Consider the following 27,522-nt stretch of genomic DNA (forward strand, 5'->3'; position numbering starts at 1 on the left):
AGTGACTTTGTCCTTGGAGAACTTTCTGTGAAATAGTGGGGCTTTGAGAATTATAGGATATATAGATGCTTTGGAGAGACTTTGACAATTTAGCCATTAATGAATAATTTTCACCAGGGAGGCAATGCAGAATAGTGAGGAAGAGTAGGGGACTCAATTCTGTCTCTATGTACCTTGATTTTCTCTGTCTTACAAGGCAGATAACGGTATCACCCCCTCAATCTGTTATGAGGACAAAATAGGTCAGTGAGTGTGAAGTGCTTCATATAGACCCATATGTGCCTGCTGTGATGGTGGAGTGTTGAGTTGGCCATCTCTTCCTGGTCTCTGATTCTATACTCTTTTCTTCTTCTTCATAAAGAAGTATAGCTTTCAGGGAGAGTTTTGGAGACTGGATTATATGCAGGGTAGACACTCCTGTCATTACTTGTGGTTCATTCACTCAACATAATTCTGTGACATTTACTGAGAATGTACTATCCTCCAAGTATATAGCCAAGGGCAACCTAGGTCTTGTGTCCTCATCTGTCATCCTGCCCTCTGCTTTGACAGACTTGCTGATTTAAAAAAAAAATGAGTTTTTATTTATATACTTAGTAATCATCTGCCCATCAAACAAAGCTCAGAAAAACACCCTCTTGAGATGAGAAACAGAGAGGAGATGAGACAGAAAAAGCCAGGCAAATGTGTTTCCTGGAATGTGGGTGTAATGTGTCCTAAAATACCTGTTTATCAGGAAGCATGTACAACATGGCACCAAAAGGAAGGTGAATGTGGACTTGGGTACAGCTATTGCTACCTGCCCATGACCTCAAAAATAACTGGAATTAATCTAAGTAATTTTAAAATCAAGACATTATTTTCAGACTCTAGTGAAATGCCACCTCACACCCCTTAAGATGTCTGCTATCAAAGAAAAGGGAGAGAGAAAAAAATAAAATGATAATATTGGCAAGGATGTAGAGAAATTAGAATCCTTGTTCATTGATGATAGGAATGTAAAATAGTGCAGTTACTATGGAAATCAAGTTGCTGGTTGCTCTGAAGAGTTAATGATGAATTTATCATATGACCTAGCAACTCTACTGTAGAGTATAAACCCAAAAGAATTGGAAGAAAGGTCTTGAAGAGATACTGGAACATGCATGTTATAGCAGCATTATTCTCAACAGCCAAAAGGTGGAGGCACTCAAAGGTCCATTGACAGATGACTCAACAAACAAAATGCAGTGTGTATACATACAGTAGAATATTCAGTTCAGTCACTCAGTCATGTCCGACTCTTTGCAACCCCATGAACTGCAGCACGTCAGGCTTCCCTGTCCATCACCAGCTCCTAGAGTTCACTCAGACCCACGTCCATCGAGTCAGTGATGCCATCCAGCCATCTCATCCTCTGTCGTCCCCTTTTCCTCCTGCCCCCAATCCCTCCCATCATCAGAGTCTTTTCCAATGAGTTAACCCTGTGCATGAAGTGGCCAAAGTACTGGAGTTTCAGCTTCAGAATCAATACTTCCAAAGAAATCCCAGAGCTGATCTCCTCTAGAATGAACTGGTTGGATCTCCTTGCAGTCCAAGGCACTCTCAAGAGTCTTCTCCAACACCACAGTTCAAAAGCATCAATTCTTTGGCGCTCAGCTTTCTTCACAGTCCAACTCTCACATCCATACATGACCACTGGAAAAACCATAGCCTTGACTAGACGGACCTTTGTTGGCAAAGTAATGTCTCTGCTTTTCAATATGCTATCTAGATTGGTCATAACTTTTCTTCCAAGGTTTAAGCATCTTTTAATTTAATGGCTGCAGTCACCATCCGCAGTGAATTTGGAGCCCCAAAAATAAAGTCATCCACTGTTTCCACTGTTTCCCCATCTGTTTGCCATGAAGTGATGGGACCAGATGCCATAATCTTCATTTTTTGAATGTTGAGCTTTAAGGCAACTTTTTTACTCTCCTCTTTCACTTTCATCAAGAGGCTTTTTAGTTCCTCTTCCGTTTCTGCCTCAGCCTTAAAAAAAGAGAAAATTCTGACACATGCTACAGCACAGATGAACCTTGAGAAAATTAAGCTAAGTGAAATAAGCCAGTCACAAAGGACAAATACTGTATGATTCTACTAATAGGAATTACCTAGAGTAGCAAATTCATAGATACAGGATATAGAATGGTGGGTGCCAGGAGTGGCCAGGAGAGGGGAGTTGTTGTTTAATGGGTACAGAGTTTTAGTTCTTCACGATGAAAGGAGATCTGCGGGTGGATGGTGGTGATGGCTGTACAACAATGTAGATGTATTTAACACCACTGAACTGTGCACTTAAAGTGGTTAATCTGGCAAATTTTATGTATATTTTACCACAATTAAAAAAAATTTTTTTTCAAAGGTATCCCTTTCAGGAAAAATGGAAAGAATTTTTTAGCACATTTAGTCCTCATATTTAAAGATTTCCTCTGGCTATTAGATTTATGACTTATGGTTACAGTAGAAAATAAATCATTCATTTTGATATTTGGCAAAACTAATACAATTATGTAAAGTTTAAAAAATAAAATTAAATTAAAAAAAAAAGCATTAAAAAAAAAAAGAAAATAAATCAACTTAAATTCCCAACTTTTATGTTTTGGTGGTATTAATCTCTGAAATGGCCATGTGAGATTAGTTACTAGAAATAAAGGGCATGGCTGTAAAGTCCCTTCATATCCTTGAATACAAAGCTTTAGAAACATGCCCTGCATTATTTTTAATGCTTCTTAATAGGGAAAAGTTGTATGCTTGAGTACATAAAATAACTCTGTAAATAAATAACATTAGATGATTCTTGGCTCTGCCAATAATATTTGGAAGCACATCTGAGCAAAGACTAAACATGCCTTGACCTAAGCATATTTTAGTTTTGTTCTGTTTGTTTCTATCCTTCTTTTAAGCATGTTCTAGGTACAGACTCCAGAGAGCATGCTTACAAAATAGTGCTAAGCTTTGTATCCATGTAGATTCCACTTTATATGCCTCTGTCTCCAAGGTACAGTGTTGGTTGATTAAAGAGAAAGAATCCGGAGAAAACTTGCAATGTGTAAAGATTCCCAGGAAGCCATTCAGGAGGCAGACAGGGCTAGAATGGTTAAGAGTGTAGACCCAGTGTCAGTGTGACCCACAGTTTTTTCCTGCTCTGCCTCATTGACTGTGGGGCCTTGATGTCACTTGGCTGCCAAGCTTCAACATCTTCGTCCTTAAACCTGGTCTGGAAATCATTGCCCCACAGATTTGTTGTGAAGATGTAACTTAGTGAGATAATGTTTGTGCCCATGTCTCATTCTTAGGAATGTTCAGTCATCAGGAACTGTTATTAGTCTTAAGAATCAGGGCACTGGCCTTTTGGGTATTATTTCTACTTAAGTAAAAGAGTAACACCTTCTGAAATGACTTTTCTCTTTAATTTCTGTTTATGTGTTCATGGTCTTTGGTGATTTTCTTTATATTTATTGTTTAACAATAAAAAACTAAATTGTTTACATAAATATGAATAGTAAAGCAAGGAAACAGAAAATAAAAACAAACAAACAAACAAACAAAAAACACAATAGGAATTTTGGGGAAAACACCACAGAGAAATGTATCTAATATTTTCCATCAAGAGCAAGAAATCAGACTAAAATTTTTTTTGTATTTTGATTTCTGGCTTTCCTCCCACCAGCTTCTTTCCTGACCATCACCTTTTACACATTCTTACTTTCCAATCCCCCACCAAGATCTCCAGCCTTTTTCTCAGCCCTCCCCACACTCTTGGCTATTTTCTTTCTCTCTGAGAACAAAGCCTATATCTCTCATTTCTGTTCCTCTAGTGCTTGTTACAGTCCCCGACAAGTCACATGATATGAATAATAATTCCTAACGACTTGATGGACGTGAGTCTGAGTGAACTCCAGGAGTTGGTGATGGACAGGGAGGCCTGGCATGCTGCAATTCATGGGGTCGCAGCGTTGGACACGTCTGAGAGACTGAACTGAACTGAACGTTTATGGACTCGTTAACACATTTTAGTTTCTTATCCCACCATTTCCTGATTAATCCTCACAATTTTCTGTCATCCTTATCTGACAGATTTAAAAACTGAGTCAGTGGGAGATTGTCCTATTGTATAGCTAAGAGTTTTAGTTTTTTTTTTTTTTTTAGAGTTTTAGTTTTATCTCCAAAAACTCCCATGGCAGCAGAGTAAAATACAAAGTACTAGTCATATGACAGAAACCTACACTCTCCAGTCTTCACCTTGTTCACTTCTCAGTCGTGTCTGACTCTTTGTGACCCTATGGACTGCAGCACCCCAGGATTCCCTGTCCATCACCAACTACTAGAGCTTGCTCAAACTCATGTCCATCGAGTGGTGATGCCATTCAACCAACCATCCCCTTCTCCTCCTGCCTTCAATCTTTCCCAGCATCAGGGTCTTTTCCAGTGAGTCAGTTCTTCACATCAGATAGCCAAAATATTGAAGCTTCAGCTTCAGCATCAGTCCTTCCAGTGAATATTCAGGGTTGATTTCCTTTAGGATTGACTGGTTTTATCTCCTTGTAGTCCAAGGGACTCTCAAGAATCTTCTCCAACACCACAGTTCAAAAAAATCAATTCTTCAGCTGTGTTGTACTCATCTAATATTTTCCCCATTTTCCCTACCATCCCACTTGAAAGGACTCCTCAAACCATAGCAAGAATGAATAAGTATAGAGCAAACCCAGAAGATACTACTCCTATTGCTCTGTCCCTCATTTGGGCAGTATCAGTTTAGAAATGGGTTTATGCACTTGTATGTCATGGGCTGATATGTGAAGATACTCAAAATCTTATCCCTCCCCAACAAAGAGCCCTTTGTCTTTACAGTGTCCTGCTAGCTGCAGAGGTGGAGAACGTCTGTTAGTTTGGTTACTTGAATTTACCTGTCTAAGTGCAAAAACTTACATTCATCTTCCCACCAAATGAGTAGGAAGCAGTGATGCTTGTGTCTCAACACCCCATTGTAGAGAACTTAGAAAGCTGAGAGCAGACTCTGCAGAGGGAAAGCCCAGTGCTGTTTCTTTGAGTTGCCTCTCTTATGTGAGCCAGGCCCACACCATGTTCCCTTGATCACTGGTCCCTATGATCCTGGAAGCAGCACGGGACTTCCATCATGGTCTATTTTCCTCCCAGGCTCATCACCGTCACTGCTGACCCACCATGAATAGGTCAGAACTGGGGGAGATGTGATGGTAACAAGACCTGGATAGGAGCAGAGACAGTGGGGTGGGAACATAGACCATTGGTCATGGGGGGAACTTTCAAAGATGAATACTGTGTTCTTAAGAAGGTACTCCTCAACTTCTGTTCAAAATTTTAGGAATAATCTAAAATGAAAGTTCTTCTTAAAAAATTTCCTTAAACACAACAGGTAGCTGAAGTATGTGTGCTCTTTGTGCTCAGGATCTGAAGTAGTTAAATATGTCCCCCAGAAAGAAAACCAACGGAGATTATATGCAGGAAGTAGCCTGCTTACTTGAAAGGACCTGGAAAATAGAGGGGAGATGGAGAAGAGAAGGAGGAAGAATACTAGGGACCAGCCTCCTCTTGCCTGGCTACATCACTTGTGTAAACCTCATGGAGACAGCTGAAGGATGAGAAATCACCTGCATGTGGGAATCTTCAGATCAGATCAGATCAGATCAGTGAGAATTACAAACAGTAACAAGTTTTTTATAAAAATCTGAAATAGAATGATGGTTATTCCCCTGACAAGGGACACTTACCATTGTTTAGATAGTTCCTTAGTCTTTGATCCTAAATTCAAGAGTTTTAAGGGAAACCTTAAATATTGGTCTTGAGTTTTTTTAGTTCAGTTCAGTACTCATTCTGAAATATTGTATAATGTGATTTTCAGTGCTTTGGAAGCATAATGGCCACTTAATCAACTTTGTGCAAATTAGTTTCCCTTTATAATGTCTTTTTAATTGTGGATTTGCTCAGGGATACCTCTTTTTTTTTTGGTGGCACACCCTGAGTTTTCTGTATTCATTTCTCTCTCACCAGACTTAAAACTGAGACCATATTGAAGGAAGGTTTGGAAGCCTTCCTGAGTATCATTCTTCTTCATGATTAGGGAAAAGAAATGTCTGTCTTCTTCATCTTTCCTCTCAGGCTTTTGTGAAGTGAGGAGGAAATTCCAGCCCCAAGGCCAGGCGGGATTTGAATGTGGGGATTCCGAGCAGTTCCAGGCACTTGTGGAGGAGTCAGGTCTCCTCTTGTTCCCACACGTGTGTCTCCCCTTGTCCTGCCCGCTTCACTGAAAGGAGGCAATTGTGCTCTTCTCTTCTGCCCATATTCTTATGACCTGGCTTACTGAACCTTCCAGAAGAAAATGTAAATGGCCTACCTGAGCTTATGTACAAGATTCTCTCTTGAAGCCAAGAGGAGGCATATATTTCCAGAGTAATTTACTTGTGGCTCCTCCTGAAGGAGATGAATAGGAAGAACTATTTAAATTAAAGTATCATGATGCAGGTCACAGTGGGTTTCAGGACCTCCTGGCCTTGCAGTTAGTAATGAGGTTCTGTGAGGCAGGTCATCCTGACACAAAGGTGAGAGAATGTGGGACCAGCTGATGCAGAATCAGAGGAGATCTCTCCATGGACAGACGTGCTACAGACCTCAGGAGCTGACGTTCCCCTTGCACATGTGGGGATGTTCATTTCACACATGTGGAGAGATTCTGGACCCTAGAAGACTGACCAATGGAGAAAATAGCCTAGTTTATTCTTCAGTGCTAATGTGTAAATATTTAATGGTTTGCTTTGAGGCACAAACCTCTACTAATCATGCTGTTGGTATTTCCCAGGCACACCTGGATTGACAGTTAATTTATGTAGATCTTGATGTTAAGTTTCTCATGTAATTATTTCCTCAGTTTGTGCACGTGTTTAAGCAGATATTTATTACCAGGATGGTATTTTTTTTTAATCAAATCTTTCTTTGTCTTCAGTTTTTTCCTTAAGATGAAAAAACTTTTTCAACACTTTCTTCTGTTAGTGTTCAATAATCCAGAAGATATTTTGTAGTACACTTTGTATGATGGAAAATTATTTTAGAGATACTATTTTGTAAACATACATTTGCAACTTTACTATAAATAATTAATGAATTTAGATGTTTTGTATTTTAATTCTGATATTCTGTACACATTGGAATACAATGAAAAGAGGTTAAGGTAATAACATTCACTATTTTGGGGTATTTAGGAACCTGTTTTATTCACTGGAACAATAAGGAAAAATCTGGATCCCTTTAATGAGCATACGGATAATGAACTGTGGAATGCCTTAGAAGAGGTAATTTATTAATAGTAACTATAATTAACTTGTTAGCATCAGTATCTGTGTGTTCACATTTAGAAGATTGCAGATAATTATGGGGAGCATATGACTTTCACTGACTTTGTTTATCTCCTAGGAAAACACTGATGACATGGGTGCACTTAAAAATATGTGTATTGATGATGACGAAAATCAACAATATAATGCGACATGTTTTTATTTTAGCTATGTCCCTAGAACCCTGAACAAGGAGATACATTATCTTGTCCTTAGCAGAGTACTCAATTATATGTTACAACTGTGGGATCAAATTCTACTAGTGACCTAGTGAATTAATTACTCTATTACATTCCAATATTCATTTTATTCCCCTGGTCTTAGGAAATATCTACTAAGTGGAGACAATAGTAGTTTTTCCTTATTAACTAAAAGATATAAACAAGATCATACTAATAAAATGTAGAAGTTTCATGGGAAAGTGTTTATAAAGGTAAGTTATATAGTTGGAAGTGATAATGATTATTTATTGGCAATCATGTCATTTTAATGCTATAGCATTAATGCAGGTAACAGAACCCTGGAACATCTGCTCAGCTTTTATATGGGTAGGTTAATTTCTAGAGAATTTTCTGTCATTTGTGTCATGTTTTACCTTGCCTGACTTCTTTGAATGTCCTCACCCTTGCATGAAAAAAATTTTGATTATTAAGTTGCTGTCAGTTTGTATTTTAATACAAATTATTTTGTATATTTGCACTCATTTTACAAATCAGTTTTACTGATGGAAGAAACCCTAGACTTCTAAGCCATGACATGACATGACATGAAAGTCACTCAGTTGTGTCCGAATCTTTGCGACCCCATGGACTATACTGTCCATGAAATTCTCCAGGCCAGAATTACTGGAGTGGGTAGCCTTTTCCTTCTAAGCCATAGACAAACTTATAATTTCTCCTAGGACCTATCAGTCTTTTGCTTTTAAAAAGTAAGAATGAGCACTCCTATACATTAACAATGAAAGATCAGAAAGATAAATTGAGAAAACAATCTCGCTTACCTTTGCAACCAAAAGAATAAAATACCTAGGAATAAACCTACCTAAGGAGGCAGAAGACTTGTACTCAAAAGTACAAGACACTGACAAAATAAATCAAAGATGACGCAAACCAGATGGAGGGATATACCATGTTCTTGGATTGGAAAAAACAATTTTATGGAAACAACTATACTACCCAAAGATTTTTCAGATTCAATAGAATCCATTTCAAATTACCAATGGCATTTTTCATACAGTTAGAGCCAAAAATCTTACTGGAAACACAAAGACCCCAAGTTTCCATTAAAACACAAAGTTTTAATGGAAACACAAAGACCCCAAGTAGGCAAAGCAGTCTTAAGAAAGAAAAATGAAGCTGGAGAAATTAGGTTCCCTGACTTCAGAATATATTATTGAGTTGGCCAAAAAGTTTGTTACATAAGATTTTATAGAAAATTTTAATGAACTTTTTGGCCAGTGCAGTACAGAGCTAGAGTAATCAAGATTGTGTGGCACTGGCACAAAAACAGAAATGAAGATCAATGGAACAGGCTGGAGAGTTCAGAGATGAACTCATGCACCTGTGGTCAACTAATCTATGACAAAGGGGGTGAGAATAGACAATGGAGAAAAGGTGGTCCCTTCAGTAAGTGGTGCTGGGAAAACTGGACAGCTATGTGTAAAAGAATAAAATTAGAGCACTCTCTAATACAATATACAAAAATAAACTCAAAGTGGATTGAAAACCTAAATGTAAGACCAGATACTATGAAACTCTTAGAGGAAAACACAGTGAAAATACTCTGCCTAAATAACTACTAAATGTTTGATTGATCTTTTCATTTCAGAGAAGTGTGGCATATTTTTAAAATCTTTTTTTTGTTGTTATTGTTACACAAATCAGAGAGATTGTTCACATTGGTTTGAATTGGCGGGTTTGTCATTTAGTGTCACCTTTCCAGGGAGGCTCTGAAATCTGTAATATATAGATGAGCCTTGACTGTGAGCAGGTAGATTTTGAGGTATGATCATCTCTAGCCAGTAATTCTGGTTTCTGAAGGATGTCACCATTGAGTCTTTATACAACCACCCTGCTTTTCAGCAGCATGTGGATTTTGTTTTCATAAATTGGGTTGATTGCTTCACCTTCTCCTGCCTGAAAAGCAGTGTGCCTCTGATTTAATTTAAGTTTGTGAGTCTTTTACAGTAAAATTCTACAAGGGAAGAGGTGTGTAGTGCAGTTAACTGTCGGGACCCGCATTAGGCATTACAGACAAAATGGAGGCACAGTCCCCAGCCCCGTCTCCTCATTCCGCAGGCACAGATCCCAGGATGAAGGAGATAGGCCTTGTAATTCTGACTTGTCTTCTCCTCTCCTCGGCTGAGTTGACTGAAAAGGAATATTAAGGTGCTTATTGTTCTTGAGAGGAGCATGAGAAGGCACAAAGCCTTCTGCAGCATTGCTCAGAAAATAATTCATAAAGTTAATCATTGACATTTGTTCAAGGACTTTTACAAAAGAGTATTCCAGGATGAGCACATAGGCCATAGCTTGAGGCCATGGGAGGGATTGGTATCTGAAGCCTATTTGTGAGGAGAATGTTTATGGCAAAGGAGTTTACTGAATTTAGGGCTTAGAAATAATTAGAATAGTTAGAAGTTAAAGGTTTAAGGAATGTTGTAAAGTTAGCATATTTTACTATAGCTTATAGAGGTTAGGAATTTTTAGAGACATTATAGCTAGAAGCCTTGTTAAGAGATAGTGAGCTCAGGATGTTAGGAGCAAACAGGACTTAGGAAGATAAGTAGTAAACTGAGGAATGTAGCATGAGTTACAATGTAATCACAAGTTAACTATAGGACACATTAGAGGAGGTAGATAATAGATGATAAGGCTGATTCCGAGAGAATCCCTGAAGCAGGAACTCTGTTTGAAGAGCAACTATGATTTATAAAGATAATAAATCTGGGAGAGGGGGAACTGAAAATGTCAAACGTCTGGCCTAATGTTTTTGTAAAAGTATAAAAAAGAATCTTAAACTTGGAATAAATAGGCAGTCCATAGAAAACTGAGAGGCTGTCTCATTGGCCGACACCATCATTTCTTCAGGTTGAATCCCTGGTTGCTGGAGTTGGACTCTGGCAGTTAACCATTAAAGGTAAAGAACGACAGGGTGATCCACTACTCTTGAATTCATAGGACAGATTTAATGGTGAAATTGGGACGCATCTTAAAAAAATAACTGGAAATACTGGTAAATTATTTTTCTCTTTGTTTCCCAGATTGAGATATTTTTTCATAGATTCTAAGGCAGGATTACTCTAGAATTTTAGAATATACTGTTCCATGGACAGAGAGCCAATGCTAATCTAAATTATAAAAATACTGAAGTGGTAGATAATACTAAGATCTACTTCTATTTAAACTACATTTGGAACTTTCTATAAAAGGAAAAAAATTAGTTTATTTCACTAAGTGAAGTGTGTGGTGTCCATGTATTGCTTCTGGAATTAACCCTGTTAACGTTGGTGACATCACTTAGAGAAATCATCACATCATTGTGTTTATCTAGGAATTGATTCTTTATGACTGTTTTAAAAGAAAACTTACCAAATTTTTCATTGAAAAACATACAAATGTAATAAAGAAATAATTCCTAGAGACTCTGAATAAAGGGGTGATTTATCATTCTAAGTTATTGTTGTTCAGCTGCTAAGTCACTCTTTGTGACCCCATGGATTGTAGCACGGCAGGCTTCCCTGTCCCTCACCGTCTCCTGGAGTGCATCCAACTTCATGTCCATTGAATAAATTATGCCATCCAACCATCTCATCCTCTGTCTCCCTCTTCTCCTTCTGCCTTCAATCTTCCCCAGCATCAGGGTTTTTTTCCAGTGAGTCAGTTGTTTGCATCAGGTGGCCAAAGTATTGGAGCTTCAGCTTCAGCACCAGTCCTTCCAAAGAATATTCAGGATTGATTTCCTTCAAGATTGACTAGTTTGATCTCCTTGTTTTCCAAGGGACTCTCAATAGTGTTCTCCAGTACCACAGTGTAAAAGCACTGATTCTTCAGCGCTCTTTTAATTGTCCAGGTCTCGCACCTGTACATGACTACTGGAAAAACCATAGGTTTGATTATACGGACCTTTGTCAGCAAAATGATATCTTTGCTTTTTAACACATGCTCTAATTTTGTCATAGCTTTCCTGCCAAGAAGCAGTCATCTTCTAATGTCAAGACTACAGTCACCATCTGCACTGACTTTAAAGTCCAAGAAGACGAAATCTGTCATTGCTTCTACCTTTTCCCCTTCTATTTGCCATGAAATGATGGACTGGATGCCATGATCTTAGTTTTCTTAATGTTGAGTTTTAATCTTGCTTTTTCACTCTCCTCCTTCACCCTCATCAAGAGGTGTCACTAAATCAATGAAGTCAGTTTTTAAGTGAACCAAAAACCCTAGTTATTAATTTGTAAATGATGCCTAACTGGATATGTGAGCCCAAACTCACAGAGTTAACCTGACAATGAGTAGGAGGGAACCACTATGTTTTCCTCTTTATGAACTTCAATTAAAAGGAAAGATGACTTAAAAAATATTTTTAAGTCATCTAGTCCTGTTTCCTTCTTCTTCCTTGGCAGAGATGGACATTCAGAAGGAAGACAGTCCTATGGATGCTGCCTGTCTCATCTTGGTTATTTTTCTAAATATACTGAAAATACATTTTTCATGTACTGAAAATTTGCCAACTTACTGTAAACTGATAAAAGTTCATCAGAAATTAGTGCTGATTGCGGTGCTAAGAAGCAAAGGCAGCTCCAAAAATATAACAAGAGTAGTGCCTGAAGATAAAGCACTTTATCACTCAGAGGTTAAAAGGTCATAGTAGATAAAACTCTGGAAATGAATCATTGATGTATTGCTTCTGTTAAAAGCAAAAACAAAACACCTTAGACACTGGGATTTGGAATTAAGAGTAGAGTATGGGGGCTTCCCCAGTTGCTCAGTGATAAAGAGTCTGCCTGCAATGGAGGAGAAATGGGGTTGATCCCTGAGTTGGGAAGATTCCCTGGAGGAGGAAATGGTAACCCACCCCAATATTCTTGCCAGGGAAATCCCATGAACAGAGGAACCTAGCGGGCTGTAGTCCATAACGTCAATGACTTAGCAACTAAACAATAACAAAAATGTCCTGTCAAAACTGGGAAGAAATCATACAGTTAAATGTCCGACATTGATAGTGTCTCTGTTAGGACACAAGTGTGTCTCATCACACAGGAAACCAAGATAGAGAAACCTGGGCATCAGCAGCTGGTGCAGCAGAAACCACGTGGTTCAATCCTTGTGGTGGAGATAGGTCACATGTCCATTTCCCTGGGCCTTCTGTTAGGTGAACTTCCTTTACTGCTGGCCCTGCTCTAGTAAAAGTTATTCCCCATCTGTTGATTGCACTTCAGTGTCTCCTTCTGGCCCACACCAGATTTTCTCTTTGAAAAGTAAGAAAGATCCACAAAATGTGGAAACCACCTGACATCTGTGTTCCCCTCCTGTGAGGGGCATCAGCACCTACTACACAGAGTGCACACAGCGATGATGGAGACAGGCTGCCTTATAAGTTCAGTGTATTATTTTTTCAGTTTTGCTATATTCTATTATTTTCCCAAGCTCAAAAACAATCTGAAGTATTCTATACTGAGATGTATAGTTTTGAATAGTAATTATTTGTTCTATTTTCCTTCAATTATAACCTTTTCAGTGCTTTCCTTTGTTTAAAGTGTGATAAATCTTGGAGCCAGTTAATTGTTATAAGAATATATCATTTTTACAGCTACACTTAATAAGAAAACAGTTATACATATAAATTATTTATCCATATGCATTTAGTATCTAATTTGTAGGAACAGATATGTCACGCAACTGGAGTCACTTATGCCTTCATTCATGTTGTTGCTGTTTGTCGCATCTGACTCTTCTGCAACCTCATGAACTGTATGTAGCCCGCCATGCTCTTCTGTCCATGGGATTTCTTATTCAAGACTATTGGAGTGGGTTGTGATTTCCTTAGCCAGGGGAACTCACCCAGGATCGATCCCAGGTCCCCTGCTTAGCAGGTGACTTCTTTACCACTGAGCCACCAGGGAAGCCCACCTTGATTTAGCCAACAGATATCTACTGAGAGCTTGTCAGGAAATGGTGCAGATTCTGGTGCTGTCATAGTCATCAAGAGGCAAAATTTCTGTCCTTTTGGAGCTTAAATTCTCCTGGGGAAGTTGAAAAGCAAGCCAATGCATATTTAATGAAATCTCAGTGCTGATACATCCAAAGGAGAAAAGCGAAGCAGAACTTGAGGTGGGGTTAGCTGATAGCATTATTAATAATGGGCAATATGTATTGATCTGTTACAAATTCTGCATGTACTAATTCATTTAATATTCTTAACAATGTTATGAGGTACACAATTTATAATTGTGATATTACAGTCTTACTTAGAATTTAGGAAGCTAAGATAGAGTAGGTTCAGGAATTTGTCCAACTGGCACAGCCAGGCAAGACTTATCCCCAGGCTGCCTGGCTTCAAGTCTCCAATTTGTTTTTGTTTTGCTGCAAAAAATATAGTCAACAAGAGTCCAAAATGCAGTATTTGAGTGCAGTCTCAAAAATGACAGAATCATCTTGGCTCATTTCTAAGGGAAACCATTCAGTATCACAGTAATCCAAGTCTATGCCACAACCAGTAATGCCAAAAAAGCTGAAGTTGAACAGTTTGATGAAGACGTATAAGACCTTCTAGAACTAAAACCAAAAAAGATGTCTTCTTCATCACAGTGCATTGAAATGCAAAAGTAGGAAGTCAAGAGATACCTGGAGTAACAGGCAAGTTTGGCCTTGGAGTACAAAATGACGCAGGGCAAAGGCTAACAGACTTTTTCCAACAGAACATTCTCGTCATAGCAAACAAGCTCTTCCAATGACACAATAGATGGCTCTACACATGGACATCACCAGATGGTCAATACCGAAATCACATTGATTATATTCTTTGCAGCCAAAGATGGAGAAGCTCTATACAGTCAGCAAAAACAAGACGAGGAGCTGACTATGGCTCAGATCATGAACTCCTTAGTGCAAAACTCAGGCTTAAATAGAAGAAAGTAGGGAAAATCACAAGGAATTTCGATATGACCTAAAACAAATCCCTTACAAATTATACAGTGGAAGTGACAAGTAGATTCAAGGGATTAGTTCTGATAGACAGAGTGCCTGAAGATCTATGGACACAGGTTTATAACAGTCTACAGGAGGTAGTGAACAAAACCATCCCCAAGAAAAAGAAATGCAACAAGGTAAAATGGTTGTCTGAGAAGGCCTTACAAATAGCCTTTACAAAAAGGCAAAGGAGTAAAGGAAAGATATACCCAATCTCAGTGAAGAGTTCCAAAGAATAGCACAGAGAGATAAGAAAGCCTTCCTAAGTGATCCGTGCAAAGAAATATAGGAAAAAATAGAAAAGGAATGACTAGAGATCTCTTCAAGAAAATTAGCAATACCAAGGAAACATTTCCTGCAAGGATGGGCACAATAAAGGACAGAAATGGTATGGATAGAACAGAAGCAGTATATATTAAGAAGAGGTGGCAAGACTACATGGAAGAACTATTAAAAAAAAAAAAAAAAAAAAAAAAAAAAAGGTCTTAATGACCCAAATAGCCACAATGGTGTGATCACTCACTTAGAGACAGGCTACCTGAAGTGTGAAGTCAAATGGGCCTTAGGAAGCATCATGATGAAGAAAGCTAGTGGAGATGATGGAATTCCAGCTGATCTATTTCAAGTGGTGAACACAGCTCCACCCATCAACAGGAAATTAGATTAAAGATTTACTGAGCCTGGCCCCGCCCTTCAGAACAAGACCCAGTTTCCCCCTCAGTCAGTCTCTCCCAGCAGGAAGCTTCCATAAGCCTCTTATCCTTCTCCATCAGAGGGCAGACAGACTGAAGACTGAAAACCACAATCACAGAAAACGAACCAATCTAATCACATAGACCACACCCTTGTCTAACAATGAAACTATGAGTCATGCCATTTAGGGCCAATCAAGACGGATGCAAGGAGATCCAACCAGTTCATTCTGAAGGAGATCAGTCCTGGGATTTCTTTGGAAGCAATGATGCTGAAGCTGAAACTCCAGTACTTTGGCTACCTCATGTGAAGCGTTGACTCATTGGAAAAGACTCTGATGCTGGGAGGTATTGGGAGCAGGAGGAGAAGGGGAGACGGAGGATGAGATGGCTGGATGGCATCACTGACTCGATGGACGTGAGTCTGAGTGAACTCTGGGAGTTGGTGAGGGACAGGGAGGCCTGGCGTGCTGCAATTCATGGGGTCGCAAAGAGTTGGACACGACTGAGCGACTGAACTGAACTGAAGATGGATGGGTCATAGTGGAGAGTTCTGACAAAATGTGGTCCACTGGAGAAGGGAATGTCAAACTAATTCAGTATTCTTGTCTTGAGAACCCCATGAACAATATGAAAAGGCAAAAATATAGGACACTGAAAGATGAACTCCCCAGGTTGGTAGGTGCCCAATAAGCTACTGGAGATCAGTGGAGAAATAACTCCAGAAATAATGAAGAGATGGAGCCAAAGCAAAAGCAACAACCAGTTGTGGATGTGACTGGTGATGGAAGCAAGGTCCAATGCTGTAAAGAGAAATATTGCATAGGAACCTGAAATGTTAGGCCCATGAATCAAGGCAAATTGGAAGTGGTCAAACAGGAGATGGCAAGAATGAGCATTGACATTTTAGGAATCAGCTAACTAAAATGGACTGGAATGGGTGAATTTAACTCAGATGATCATTACATCTACTACTATGGATGGGAATCCCTTTGAAGAAATGGAGTAGCCATAATAGTCACAAAAGAGTCCAAAATGCAGTACTTGGGTGCAGTCTCAAAAACGACAGAATGATCTCTGTTTCCAAGGCAAGCCATTCAATATCATGGTGATCCAAGTCTATGCCCTGACCAGTAATGCTGAAGAAGCTGAAGTTGAACGGTTCTTTGAAGATCTATAAGAACCTTTAGAACTAACAACCAAAAGAAAAGAAGTCCTTTTCATTTTAGAGGACTGGGATGCAAAAGTAGGAAGTCAAGAAACATCTGGAGTAACAAGCAAACTTGGCTTTAGAAGACAGAATGAAGCAGGGCAAAGGCTAATAGAGTTCTGCCACAGAATGCACTGGTCAAAGCAAACACACTCTTCTAACAACACAAGAGAAGACTCTACACATGGACATCACCAGATGGTCAACAGCAAAATCAGATTGATTATATTCCTTGCAGCCAAAGATGGAGAAGCTCTAAACAGTCAGCAAAAACAAGACTGGGAGCTGACTGTGGCTCAGATCATGAACTCAGACTTAAATTGCCAAATTCAGACTTAACTTGAAGAAAGTAGGAAAACCACTAGACCATTCATATATGACCTAAATCAAATCCCTTATGATTATATAGAGGAAGTGAGAAATAGATTTAAAGGAACTAGATCTGATAGAATGCTTGAGGAACTATTGACAGAGGTTCATGAACATTGTAAAGGATTCAGGGATCAAGACCATCCCCAAGAAAAAGAAATGCAAAAAAGCAAAATGGCCGTCTGAGGAGGCCTTACAAATAGTTGTGAAAAGAAGGGAAGTGAAAAGCAAAGGAGAAAAGGATATACCCATTTGAATGCAGAGTTCCAAAGAATAGCAAGGAGAGATAAGAAATGCTTCCTCAGTGATTATGCAAAGAAATAGAGGAAAACAACAGAATGGGAAAGACTAGAGATCTCTTCAAAAAAATTAGAGATATGAAAGGAACAGTTCATGCAAAGATGGGCTCAATAAAAGGCAGAAATTGTATGGACCTAACAGAAGTAGAAGATATTAAGAAGAGGTGGAAAGAATACACAGAAAAACTGTACAAAAAAAGATCTTTATGACCCAGATAATCACGATGATGTGATCACTTACCTAGAGCTAGACATCCTGGAATGTGAAGTCAAGTGAGCCTTAGAAAGCATCACTACGAACAAAGCTAGTGGAGGTGATGGAATTCCAGTTGAGCTATTTCAAATCCTAAAACATGATGCTGTGAAAGTGCTCAAGAACTTCCACAATATGCCAGCAAATCAACAGTGGCCACAGACTGGAAAAGATCAGTTTTCATTTCAGTCTCAAAACAAGGGAACACCAAAGCATGCTCAAACTATGCACAATTACACTCATCTCACACAGTAGTAAAGTAATGCTCAAAATTCTCCAAGCCAGGCTTCAATAATACATGAATCATGAACTTGCAGACATTCAAGCTGGTTTTAGAAGAGGCAGCGGAATGAGAAATCAAATTTCCAACATCTGCTGGATCATTAAAAAAGCAAGAGAGTTCCAGAAAAACATATATTTTTGCTTTATTGACCTTGCCAAAGTCTTTGACTGTGTGGATCACAATAAGCTGTGGAAAATTCTAAAGAGATAAGAATATCAGACCCCTTGATCTGTCTCTTGAGAAATCTGTATGCAGGTCAGGAAGCAACAGTTATAACTTGACATGGAACAAGGACTGGTTCCAAATAGGAAAAGGAGTACATCAAGAGTGCATATTGTCACCCTGATTATTTAACTTGTATGCAGAATGCATCATGAGAAACACTGGACTGATTGAAACAAGCTGGAATCAAGATTACCAGGAGATATAGCAATAACCTCAGACATGCAGGTGACAACACCTTTATGGCAGAAAGTGAAGAAGAACTAAAAAGCCTCTTGATGAAAGTGGAATAGGAAAATGAAAAAGTTGGCTTAAAGCTCAACCTTCAGAACACTAAGATGATGGCATCCAGTCCCATCACTTCATGGCAAATAGATGGGGAAACAGTGGAAACAGTGGCAGACTTTTTTTGAACAGGCTCCAAAAGCATTGCAGATGGTTACTGCAGCTGTGAAATTAAAAGACGCTTACTCCTTGGAAGGAAAGTTATGACCAACCTAGATAGCATATTGAAAAGCAGAGACATTACTTTGCCAACAAAGGTCCGTCTGGGCTATGGTTTTTCCAGTGGTCATGTATGGATGTGAGAGTTGGACTATAAATAAGGCTGAGCACTGAAGAATTAATGCTTCTGAACTGAGGTGTTGGAGAAGACTGTTGTGAGTCCCTTGGACTACAAGGAGATCCAACCAGTCCATCCTAAAGGAAATATATACTGAATATTCATTGGAAGGACTGATGTTGAAGCTGAAACTCCAATACTTTGGCCACCTGATGCAAAGAACTAACTCATTTGAAAAGACCATGATGTTGGGAAGGGTTGAAGGCAGGAGAAGAAGGGGATGACAGAGGGTGAGATGGTTGGATGGCATCACTGACTCAGTGGACATGAATTTGAGTAAACTATGGGAGTTGGTGATGGACAGGGAGGCCTGGAGTGCTGCGGTCCATGGGGCTGCAAAGAGTCGGACACGACTGAGCAACTGAACTGAACTGATTTCAAATCCTAAAAGATGATGCTGTTCAAGTGCTGCACCCAGTATGCCAGCAAATTTGAAAGACTCAGCAGTGGCCACAGGACTGGAAAATGTCAGTCTTCATTCCATTCCACAAGAAGGGCAGTGCCAAAGAAAGTTGAAATTACCACACAATTGCACTTATTTCACCCGCCAGCAAGGTAATGTTCAAAATCCTTCATGCTATGCTTCATCAGGACATGAATCAAGAACTTCCCAGTGTACAAATTGGATTTACAAAAGCCAGAGGAACTGGAGATCAAATTGCCAACATCCATTGGATCATTAAAAAAGCAAGAGAATTCCAGAAAAATATCTGCTTCATTGACTATACTATAGCCTTTGAGTGTGGATCACAACAAACCGTGGAAAATTCTTAAAGAGATACGAATACCAGACCACCTTACTTGCCTCCTGTGAAATCTTTTTTTTTTTTTTTATTTTATTTTATTTTTAAACTTTACAAAATTGTATTAGTTTTGCCAAATATCAAAATGAATCCGCCGCAGGTATACATGTGTTCCCCATCCTGAACCCTCCTCCTTCCTCCCTCCCCATACCATCCCTCTGGGTCGTCCCAGTGCAAAATCTGTATGCAGGTCAAGAAGCAACAGTTAGAACCGGACGTGGCAACACCTGGTTCCAAAGCGACAATTTGGACTGGTTCAAAATTGGGAAAGGAGTACATCAAGGCTATATACTGTCACCTTTCTTATTTGACTTATATGCAGAGTACATCATGTGAAATGCCGGGCTGGATGAAGCTGGCATCAAGATTGCTAAGAGAAATATCAATGACGTCAGATATGCAGCTGACACCACCCTAATGGTAGAAAGTGAAGAGGAACTAAAGAGCGTCTTGATAAAACTGAAAGAGGAGTGTGAAAAAGCTGGCTTAAAGCTCAACATTCAAGAAACTAAGATCATGGCATCCTATCTCATCACTTCATTGCAATATATGGAGAAATAGTGGAAACAATGACAGACTTTATTTCCCAAATCACTGCAGATGGTGAGTGCAGCCATGAAATTAAAAGATGCTTGCTCCTGGGAAGAGGACTTATGACAAACCTAGACAGAATATTAAAAAGCATAGGCATCACTTTTCCGACAAAGTCCATGTAGTCAAACCTATGGTTTTCCCAGTAGTCATGTACCAGTGTGAGAGTTGGACCACAAATAAGGCTGAGAGCTGAAGAACTGATGCTTTTGAACTATGGTTCTGGAGAAGATTGTGTGAGTCCCTTGGACCACAAGGAGATCAACCAGTCAATCCTAAAGGAAATCAACCCTGAATTTTCCTTGGAAGGACTGATGATGAAGCTGAAGCTCCAGTACTTTGGCCACCTGATGTAAAGAGACGACTCATTGGAAAAGACCATGATGCTGGAAAATATGGGATAAGGTTGAGAAGGGTACAATAGAGGACAAGATGATTGGATGGCATCACTGACTTAATGGACATGAGTTTGAGCAAACTCCAAGAAATAGTGAGGGGCAAGGAAACCTGGTGTGCTGCTGTCCATGTGATTGCAAAGTGTTGGACACAACTCAGCGACTGAACAACAACAACCTATATCCATATGCTGGGGAAAATAAGATGTTGTGTTTTATTTTTCATGTGTTTTCATTCACTACAATGCATTTATGACACTGAAGAAAATGCACTTGATTGGTCCACTGTTTATAGAATTAAACTTGGGAAAGAACCATCATCAGAATGGGCTCCAGGATTATTAATGTATAAGGGGCAGTTTGTCATTGTTTGAAACTTGCATATATTAAACTATAGAAAACAGTAAAGGGCCAATAAGACTGTATCTTCAGAGAACCAGATTTTCTGTAAAATTTTTAAAAGTTTTTCTCTAGTATACGAACTCCTATGCAAAATGTACTTTGGGAAACTTGATTCAACCATAAAGATCCTCTTAACTTTCCTGTTTAAATCACATTGGGAGAAATAGCTTAACTTTTTGAGAGACTTCCTTAACTAACCCCTAGTTGAGGTTTCTGGTGGATGTCCTGTGATGGCAATGGGGGACATTGAGATCTTTCTGTCCTGAGTTGACTCCATCGTCTGTCTTAGTGAACACTCATTAGAAGGAGCTCTCCCCATCACGTGGCTGTACATGTAAGATACGTAAGAAGTCCTGAGGATGTCAAAGCTCTAATGTCTAAGAGGCTTGTCTACTTCAGTAGCAGTTTGCTTAGAAAAATGTCATTCTTTCTGTATCCATAGGTACAACTTAAAGAATCCATTGAAGGTCTTCCTGCTAAAATGAATACTGAATTAGCAGAATCTGGCTTGAACTCGAGTGTCGGTCAGAAACAACTGGTGTGCCTTGCCAGGACTATTCTCAGGAAGAATCAGATATTGATTCTTGACAAAGCCACATCATACGTGGATCCAAGGTGTGGAGCTGAGCCCTGGGAAATATTGAACTGACTTGTAAATGTGGTAAATGGAAAACATTTAGTGAATCTTCGAAATGTTTCTAAGTGCTCACTTGGTCTCATGGATATCTGTTGATAATATTAATTCCAGAAAACAAAGGAAAAAAACAAAGATATGTTATATGGTGTTAATGTTGTTATGCGGCACCCTAAGAAAGCTGAATTCCTAAATCCAGCTCCTGATGGTTTCAAGCAATTTGGAGGGAAGACTAATTTTCCATCATTTTATGAAAAATAGTAAATTTCTAAGTAGACTTTTTATATTTAGTTTTTTAGGAACAGGATTATATGTTAAAGTATTGATTTTTAAAAACATTGTAAAAATATAGGATATTTTTAAGTCTTAGGTCTGCTTTTCCTGTCTTGACTGTACTAAATCAACTTCTTTGTTTCTAGAACTGATGAGTTAATACAAAAAAAAGTTCGTGAGAGATTTGCCCAGTGCACTGTGCTGACCATTGCACACAGGTTGAGCATCGTTATTGACTGTGATTGGATAATGGTAAGACCCTCTCCATTTTCACTGTTTCCATTTATGTTCAAATGTCAATGTATCCTTCCTTGTAAAATTTGATAGGAACATCCATTAATTTTTCTCTTAGTTTCTTTTCTCATTCCTGAAAATTACTCAAGTACTTAACTGTACTTTTAGAATACACTATTAAATAATATATACTTATATTATATACTTATATTTTCATATTAAAAGTTTATTTGAATTGTCATTTTTTTATGATGGCCAACCATTAAAATATTCCAAACCTAAGTTATAGCTCCATATTTTAGTGGGGTAGAACACAGTCATTTTCACTGTGTCATAGTTGTTTCAGCATTTTTGGATTCCCTTATCAAAAATAGGCTCTAATTTAGACTGCCAGAAGGTTGATGGCTAAAATTGTAGAATTTCTCAGGAGTCCATGAGAAGAAACGGCCTAATGGTGAAAAACAGTACTTTAACTGAAAGGATTTAATATAAGAAATGTATTACATATGGATTTTGGCCACCTTATGCAAAGAATTGACTCATTGGAAAAGACTCTGATGCTGGGAGGGATTGGGGGCAGGAGAAGAAGGGGACGACAGAGGATGAGATGGCTGGATGGCATCACTGACTCGATGGACGTGAGTCTGGGTGAACTCTGGGAGTTGGTGATGGACAGGGAGGCCTGGCGTGCTGCAATTCATGGGGTCGCAAAGAGTCGGATACGACTGAGCAACTGAACTGAACTGAGAGGGCTAGAAAAATGAAACACTGGGGTAATGATTTTATTTTCTTTTTCCTTTTTATAAAAAAATTTATTATTATTATTATTTTAACTTTACAATATTGTATTGGTTTTACCATACATCAACATGCATCCACCATGGGTGTACACGTGTTCCCCATACTGAACCCCCCTCCCACCTCCCTCCCCGTACCACCCCTCTGGGTTCTCCCAGTGTACCAGCCCCAAGCTTCCTGTATCCTGCATCGAACCTGGACTGGCAATTTGCTTCTTATATGATATTATACATGTTTTAATGCCATTCTCCCAAATCATCCCCCCTCCCTCTCCCACAGAGTCCAAAAGACTGTTCTATACATCTGTGTCTCTTTTGCTGTCTCGCATACAGGGTTGTCATTTGGGGTAATGATTTTAGAAAGCAGCTGCAATATCCTAGGACAGATCTCCAGACCTGAGAATTCAGAAGAGAGGCCCTAAAAAATTGATGCTCAGAACTCCAAGGAGAGGTCACTGCCTGGTTGCTGGTCATATTTGTGAGGGGGCAGGATGGGGCTGGTTCTCCAGGTGCTAATAGCTGGGAGCTGGAGTCAGGTCCCAGTGCCGAGGTGATGCTAGTAGCAGAATCAGGTAGCACATTAGCTGTTTCCCACCTTCAGTCTCGCTCTAGTGCCCCCTACTGGCAGAACCTAATACAGGCCACTTCGCAAAAGAGTCTGAACTGTTGGCAGTGACTTGCAGAGACCCAGCTTCTGCGTCACAGATGAGAGTTTGGAAAGAAAGGCAAATCAGGGATGAGAGACTAAATAAACAACCAGCGAGTCTCTTACATAATATTTCTGTTCTGCACACACGGAAAGCTCCAGGCTTTGGTCTCTGGATATCTGTCTAGTATCTTCCTTCCAGGTTTGGTTGGCTCTTTCTTCCTTAGTAATTTAATATTTCCTTCCTTAGTTCTATTTCCTTCCTCTGTCTATTCATTTTCTCTCTCTTTTTAATTTCATCTCTTTCCTTGTCCTTTCCCTTTGTTGCTTGATCAGTTTCAATAAATGTTAGGATGTGGCTTTATAAAACAAGAAAAGCATTCCTCAAAAGAAAAACTTTGGCAGCAAATAATCTCAAGGAATGCAAGATGCTTTAAGGAATTTTGATGGTCCATACAAAACAGGTAATATCACTAATGAGTGGTCAGTAATAACCACAGTTCCTTTTGTCTAAGGATAATAGTACCGTCTCTTTTGACTTCTTGAGCAGCTTCTGGAATATCACCTTCTGTCCTACTTCACATGCATTGTCATGTGGGATCATCAATGGGAACACTGAGTAGATACCAGGCTGTCAGCATTGAGGCAGTGCTTGTAGCTTGTAATCCCAAGCTGGGTGTGCACACGCATGAGCTCTGGGGAGGCAGATGACAGGAGTGTGGCATCCCCAACCCAAGGTATGCTCTAGGCTCCAAGCAGTGCATCTGGTCACCTGGACTAGACATCACAGTAGGAAATGGACTCTACCTGCAGACTTTCATGAGGTATGGGGTGACATTCAAGACTGCCCAACAGTGACTCTTAATTTCTAGAAATGTTTTGTGTCAGGCATCCTTAGTCTTTCATTTTGTGGTCTTGATGCTAGCTGGAAAAGTAACCTTTTATTTCTAGATTTTACCTGTCACTTTGTTCTTACCTCTCAACATTGCATTTCAAAGATTTTCCCCTAAGGCACCATTCTTCCATTATAAATAAATGATGCTGTGAAATTTACCTATTTCAAGTTCTTTGTCAGGCTTTAGACATAGCAGCATAAAGATGGCTTGACCTCCAGCTCAGTTAAGGGTCTGTTCAATTAAACTCTTTGCTCCAAAATGTACCCTGAAGATTTATTTTTGGTTTTTGGTATTGTATCATTAATGGTAGCAGATGCAGATTCTTTTTATTATCTAATTCTTAGAAATATTGTCACCTTGGAATGTATGGTTGGTTAGGGAAACTGAGGAAGGACAGAATTTGGACATGTCACCTGTTCTCTAGTCTTTCCCCTTTTATTGTTTTCCCTTATTTCTTGGCATTGATCACTTAGGAAGGCTTTCTTATCTCTCCTTGCTTCTCTTTGGGACTCTACATTCAGACGAGTATATTTTTGCTTTTCTCCTTTAGCATCTCTTCATTTATCAGCTATTTAAATAACCTCAGATATGCAGATGACACCACCCTTATGGCAGAAAGTGAAGAGGAACTGAAGAACTTCTTGATAAACATGAAAGAGGAGAATGAAAAAGCTGACTTAAAACTCAGCATTCAAAAAACTAAGATCATAACATCTGGTCCCATCACCTCATGGCAAATAGATGGGGTTACAATGGAAGTAGTGACAGACTTTATTTTCTTGGGCTCCAAAATCATTGCAGATAGTGACTGCAGACATGAAATTAAAAGACAATTGCTGCTTGAAAGAAAAACTATTACAAGCCTAGACAGCATATTAAAAAGCAGAGACATTACTCTGCCGAAAAAGCTCTGTCTAGTTAAAAGCTATGGTTTGTCCAATTGTCATCTGTGGATGTGAAAGTTGGACCATAAAGACAGTTGAGTGTCAAAAAATTGATGCTTTTGAATTGTGGTGTTGGAGAAAACTCTTGAGAGTCCCTTGGACTGCAAGGAGATCCAACCAGTCCATCCTAAAGGAAATCAGTCCTGAATATTCATTGGAAGAACTGATGCTGAACCTGATACTCCAATACCGTGGCCACCTGATGTGAAGAACTGACTCATTGGAAAAGACTGATGTTGGGAAAGATTGAAGGCAGGAGGAGAAGGGTTTGACATAGGATGAGATGATTGGATGGCATCACTGACTCTATGGACATGAGTTTGAGCGAGCTCTGGCAGTTGGTGATGGTCAGGGAGGCCTGGCATGCTGCAGTCCATGGGGTCACAAAGAGTCAGACGTGACTGAGTGACTGAACTGAGCTGAACTGTCATCTGGTCAGTCCTAAAGTGTTATCATCAGCACCTGATCTGCATATGTGAACATCTGTATCCTCTGAATACAGCAGCTCTGTTGCTATTATAAAAATATTTTCATTTGTTTAATGCTTTACTTATCCATTTGTTGTTTAGTCACTCAGGAAACTCAGGCTTCCATGTCCTTCACTATCTCCTAGAGCTTGCTCAAACTCATGTCCATTTAGTCGGTGATGCCACTCAACCAGCTTATCCTCTGGTGTCCCTTTCTCCTCCTGCTTTCAATCTTTCCCAGCATCAGGGTCTTTTCCAGTGAGTCAGCTCCTCACATCAGGTGGCCAAAGTTTTGGGACTTCAGCTTCAGCATCAGTCTGTTCAATGAATATTCAGTGTTGAATTCTTTAGGATTGACTTGTCCAGTCTTCTTGCAGTCTGGGGACTCTCAAGAGTCTTCTGCAGCACCACAGTTCAAAAGCACCAATTCTTCACCATCTCCTTCTTTATGGAAGCTCAGCCTTCTTTATAGTCCAACTCTCGTATCCATACATGACTTCTGGAAAAATCATAGACAGATCTTTTTCAGCAAAGCAATGTCTCTGCTTTTTAATACACTGTCAAGGTTTCTCATAGCTTTTCTTCCAAAGAGCAAGTGTCTTTACTTACCAATATCTCCTGATAAATTTCTATAATCTCAAATTTTTCTCTCTTGTTCACTATTAACAAATCTCTAAAATATCTTTATGAAGCAATGTCCAGCCAGTCCCTCCCCAACTTTCTAGTTTTGTCCCACTCTGCTCTCCCTCCTTCCTTTACAGCTAAAATCACACTAATGGTCTTTCAGTTCTCCAGATTCAGTATACACTATCTTACAATGTGCCCTCTCTAGACTTTTGACTTAGTCTAAGGTGCCTGTGGTGGAAATGGTGAGATGGTGGGACTTGGGATAGATAAGGAAGTGAAGCCAAGTGTACTGTGTGATGGATTGAACATGGGATCTTGAGGGCAGAGAAAGAAGTTTATGTTGGTTTCTGGTACAGAGACTGAACATCTGGGTGAGTGGGGAAGACAGAGGGAGAAGGGAGGTGCAAGGGTTCTCTTTGGAGCCTGTCACCTCTGTGATGAATGACCTTGTTTCCAGGAAAGGATCTTACCCTTCACTGTGGAGCTGCCCTTCCCACTCCTGTCTTGGGAGACCTTCAGTTTAGGGCTCCCTGGTTGATGACCTGGTTGAGGTCATCAGGGATGTCACAGGGAGCTCCCACCAGGAGATGTAAACTTGGCCACTTGTTTACATCTTGGTCTGAACCGGTTGTGGTTGCTGACTCCTCTGGTAGGAATGGCAGGATTAGACCTCAGGGCACCAAGAGACAGGCATCTCCCAGTTACAGAGTTGGGGATTGTCCTCTGTGCTCCATTCACCCCAGGTGTAAAGCTTGTATGTTTTCTAGAGCTTCTGCTTACCAGTTGACTTTCAATTAAGCAAAAACATTACCAGTAATGTTCTTCCTCAAACCTTGCTTTACAAGTATAGACATACCTTGTTTTATTGTGCTTCCCAGATACTGTATTTTTACAAATTGAGAGCTTGTCATAAACCTGGATTAAACAAGTCTATGGGTGTCATTTTTCCAGCACCATTTGCTTATTTTGTGTCTCTGTGTCACCTTTTGGTAATTCTCACAATATACCAAACATTTTCACTATCATTGCAGTTGCTCTGGTGATCTGTAACATCAATGATCTTTGATATTACTACCATGACTTACTGAAGTCTCTGATGATAGTTAATATTTTTTAGCAATGCCTTATTTTTAAGTTAAAGTCTGTACATAATTTTTTTTTCAGGCATAATGCTATTGCACACATGCTTGGGTACAGTATAATGCAAACATAACTTCCACTTGCCTTGGGAAACCAGAAAATTCGTGTGACTCACTTTACTGTGATGTTCATTATATTCTGGTATTCT

General features: G+C 39.4%; 1 protein-coding gene across 1 annotated transcript in view; it reads left to right on the forward strand.

Moving 5' to 3' along the window:
- LOC129624243 (ATP-binding cassette sub-family C member 4-like) overlaps positions 1-27,522 on the forward strand; it is a 180,888-nt gene that overhangs the window by 141,811 nt on the left and 11,555 nt on the right. The window contains 3 exon segments of the mRNA XM_055541904.1: positions 7,257-7,346; positions 21,159-21,331; positions 21,770-21,875. Of these exon segments, the coding sequence (XP_055397879.1) occupies positions 7,257-7,346; positions 21,159-21,331; positions 21,770-21,875 (369 nt within the window).

The sequence above is a fragment of the Bubalus kerabau genome, chromosome 12 (assembly GCF_029407905.1).
Source record: "Bubalus kerabau isolate K-KA32 ecotype Philippines breed swamp buffalo chromosome 12, PCC_UOA_SB_1v2, whole genome shotgun sequence".
Taxonomy (NCBI): Eukaryota; Metazoa; Chordata; class Mammalia; order Artiodactyla; family Bovidae; genus Bubalus; species Bubalus kerabau.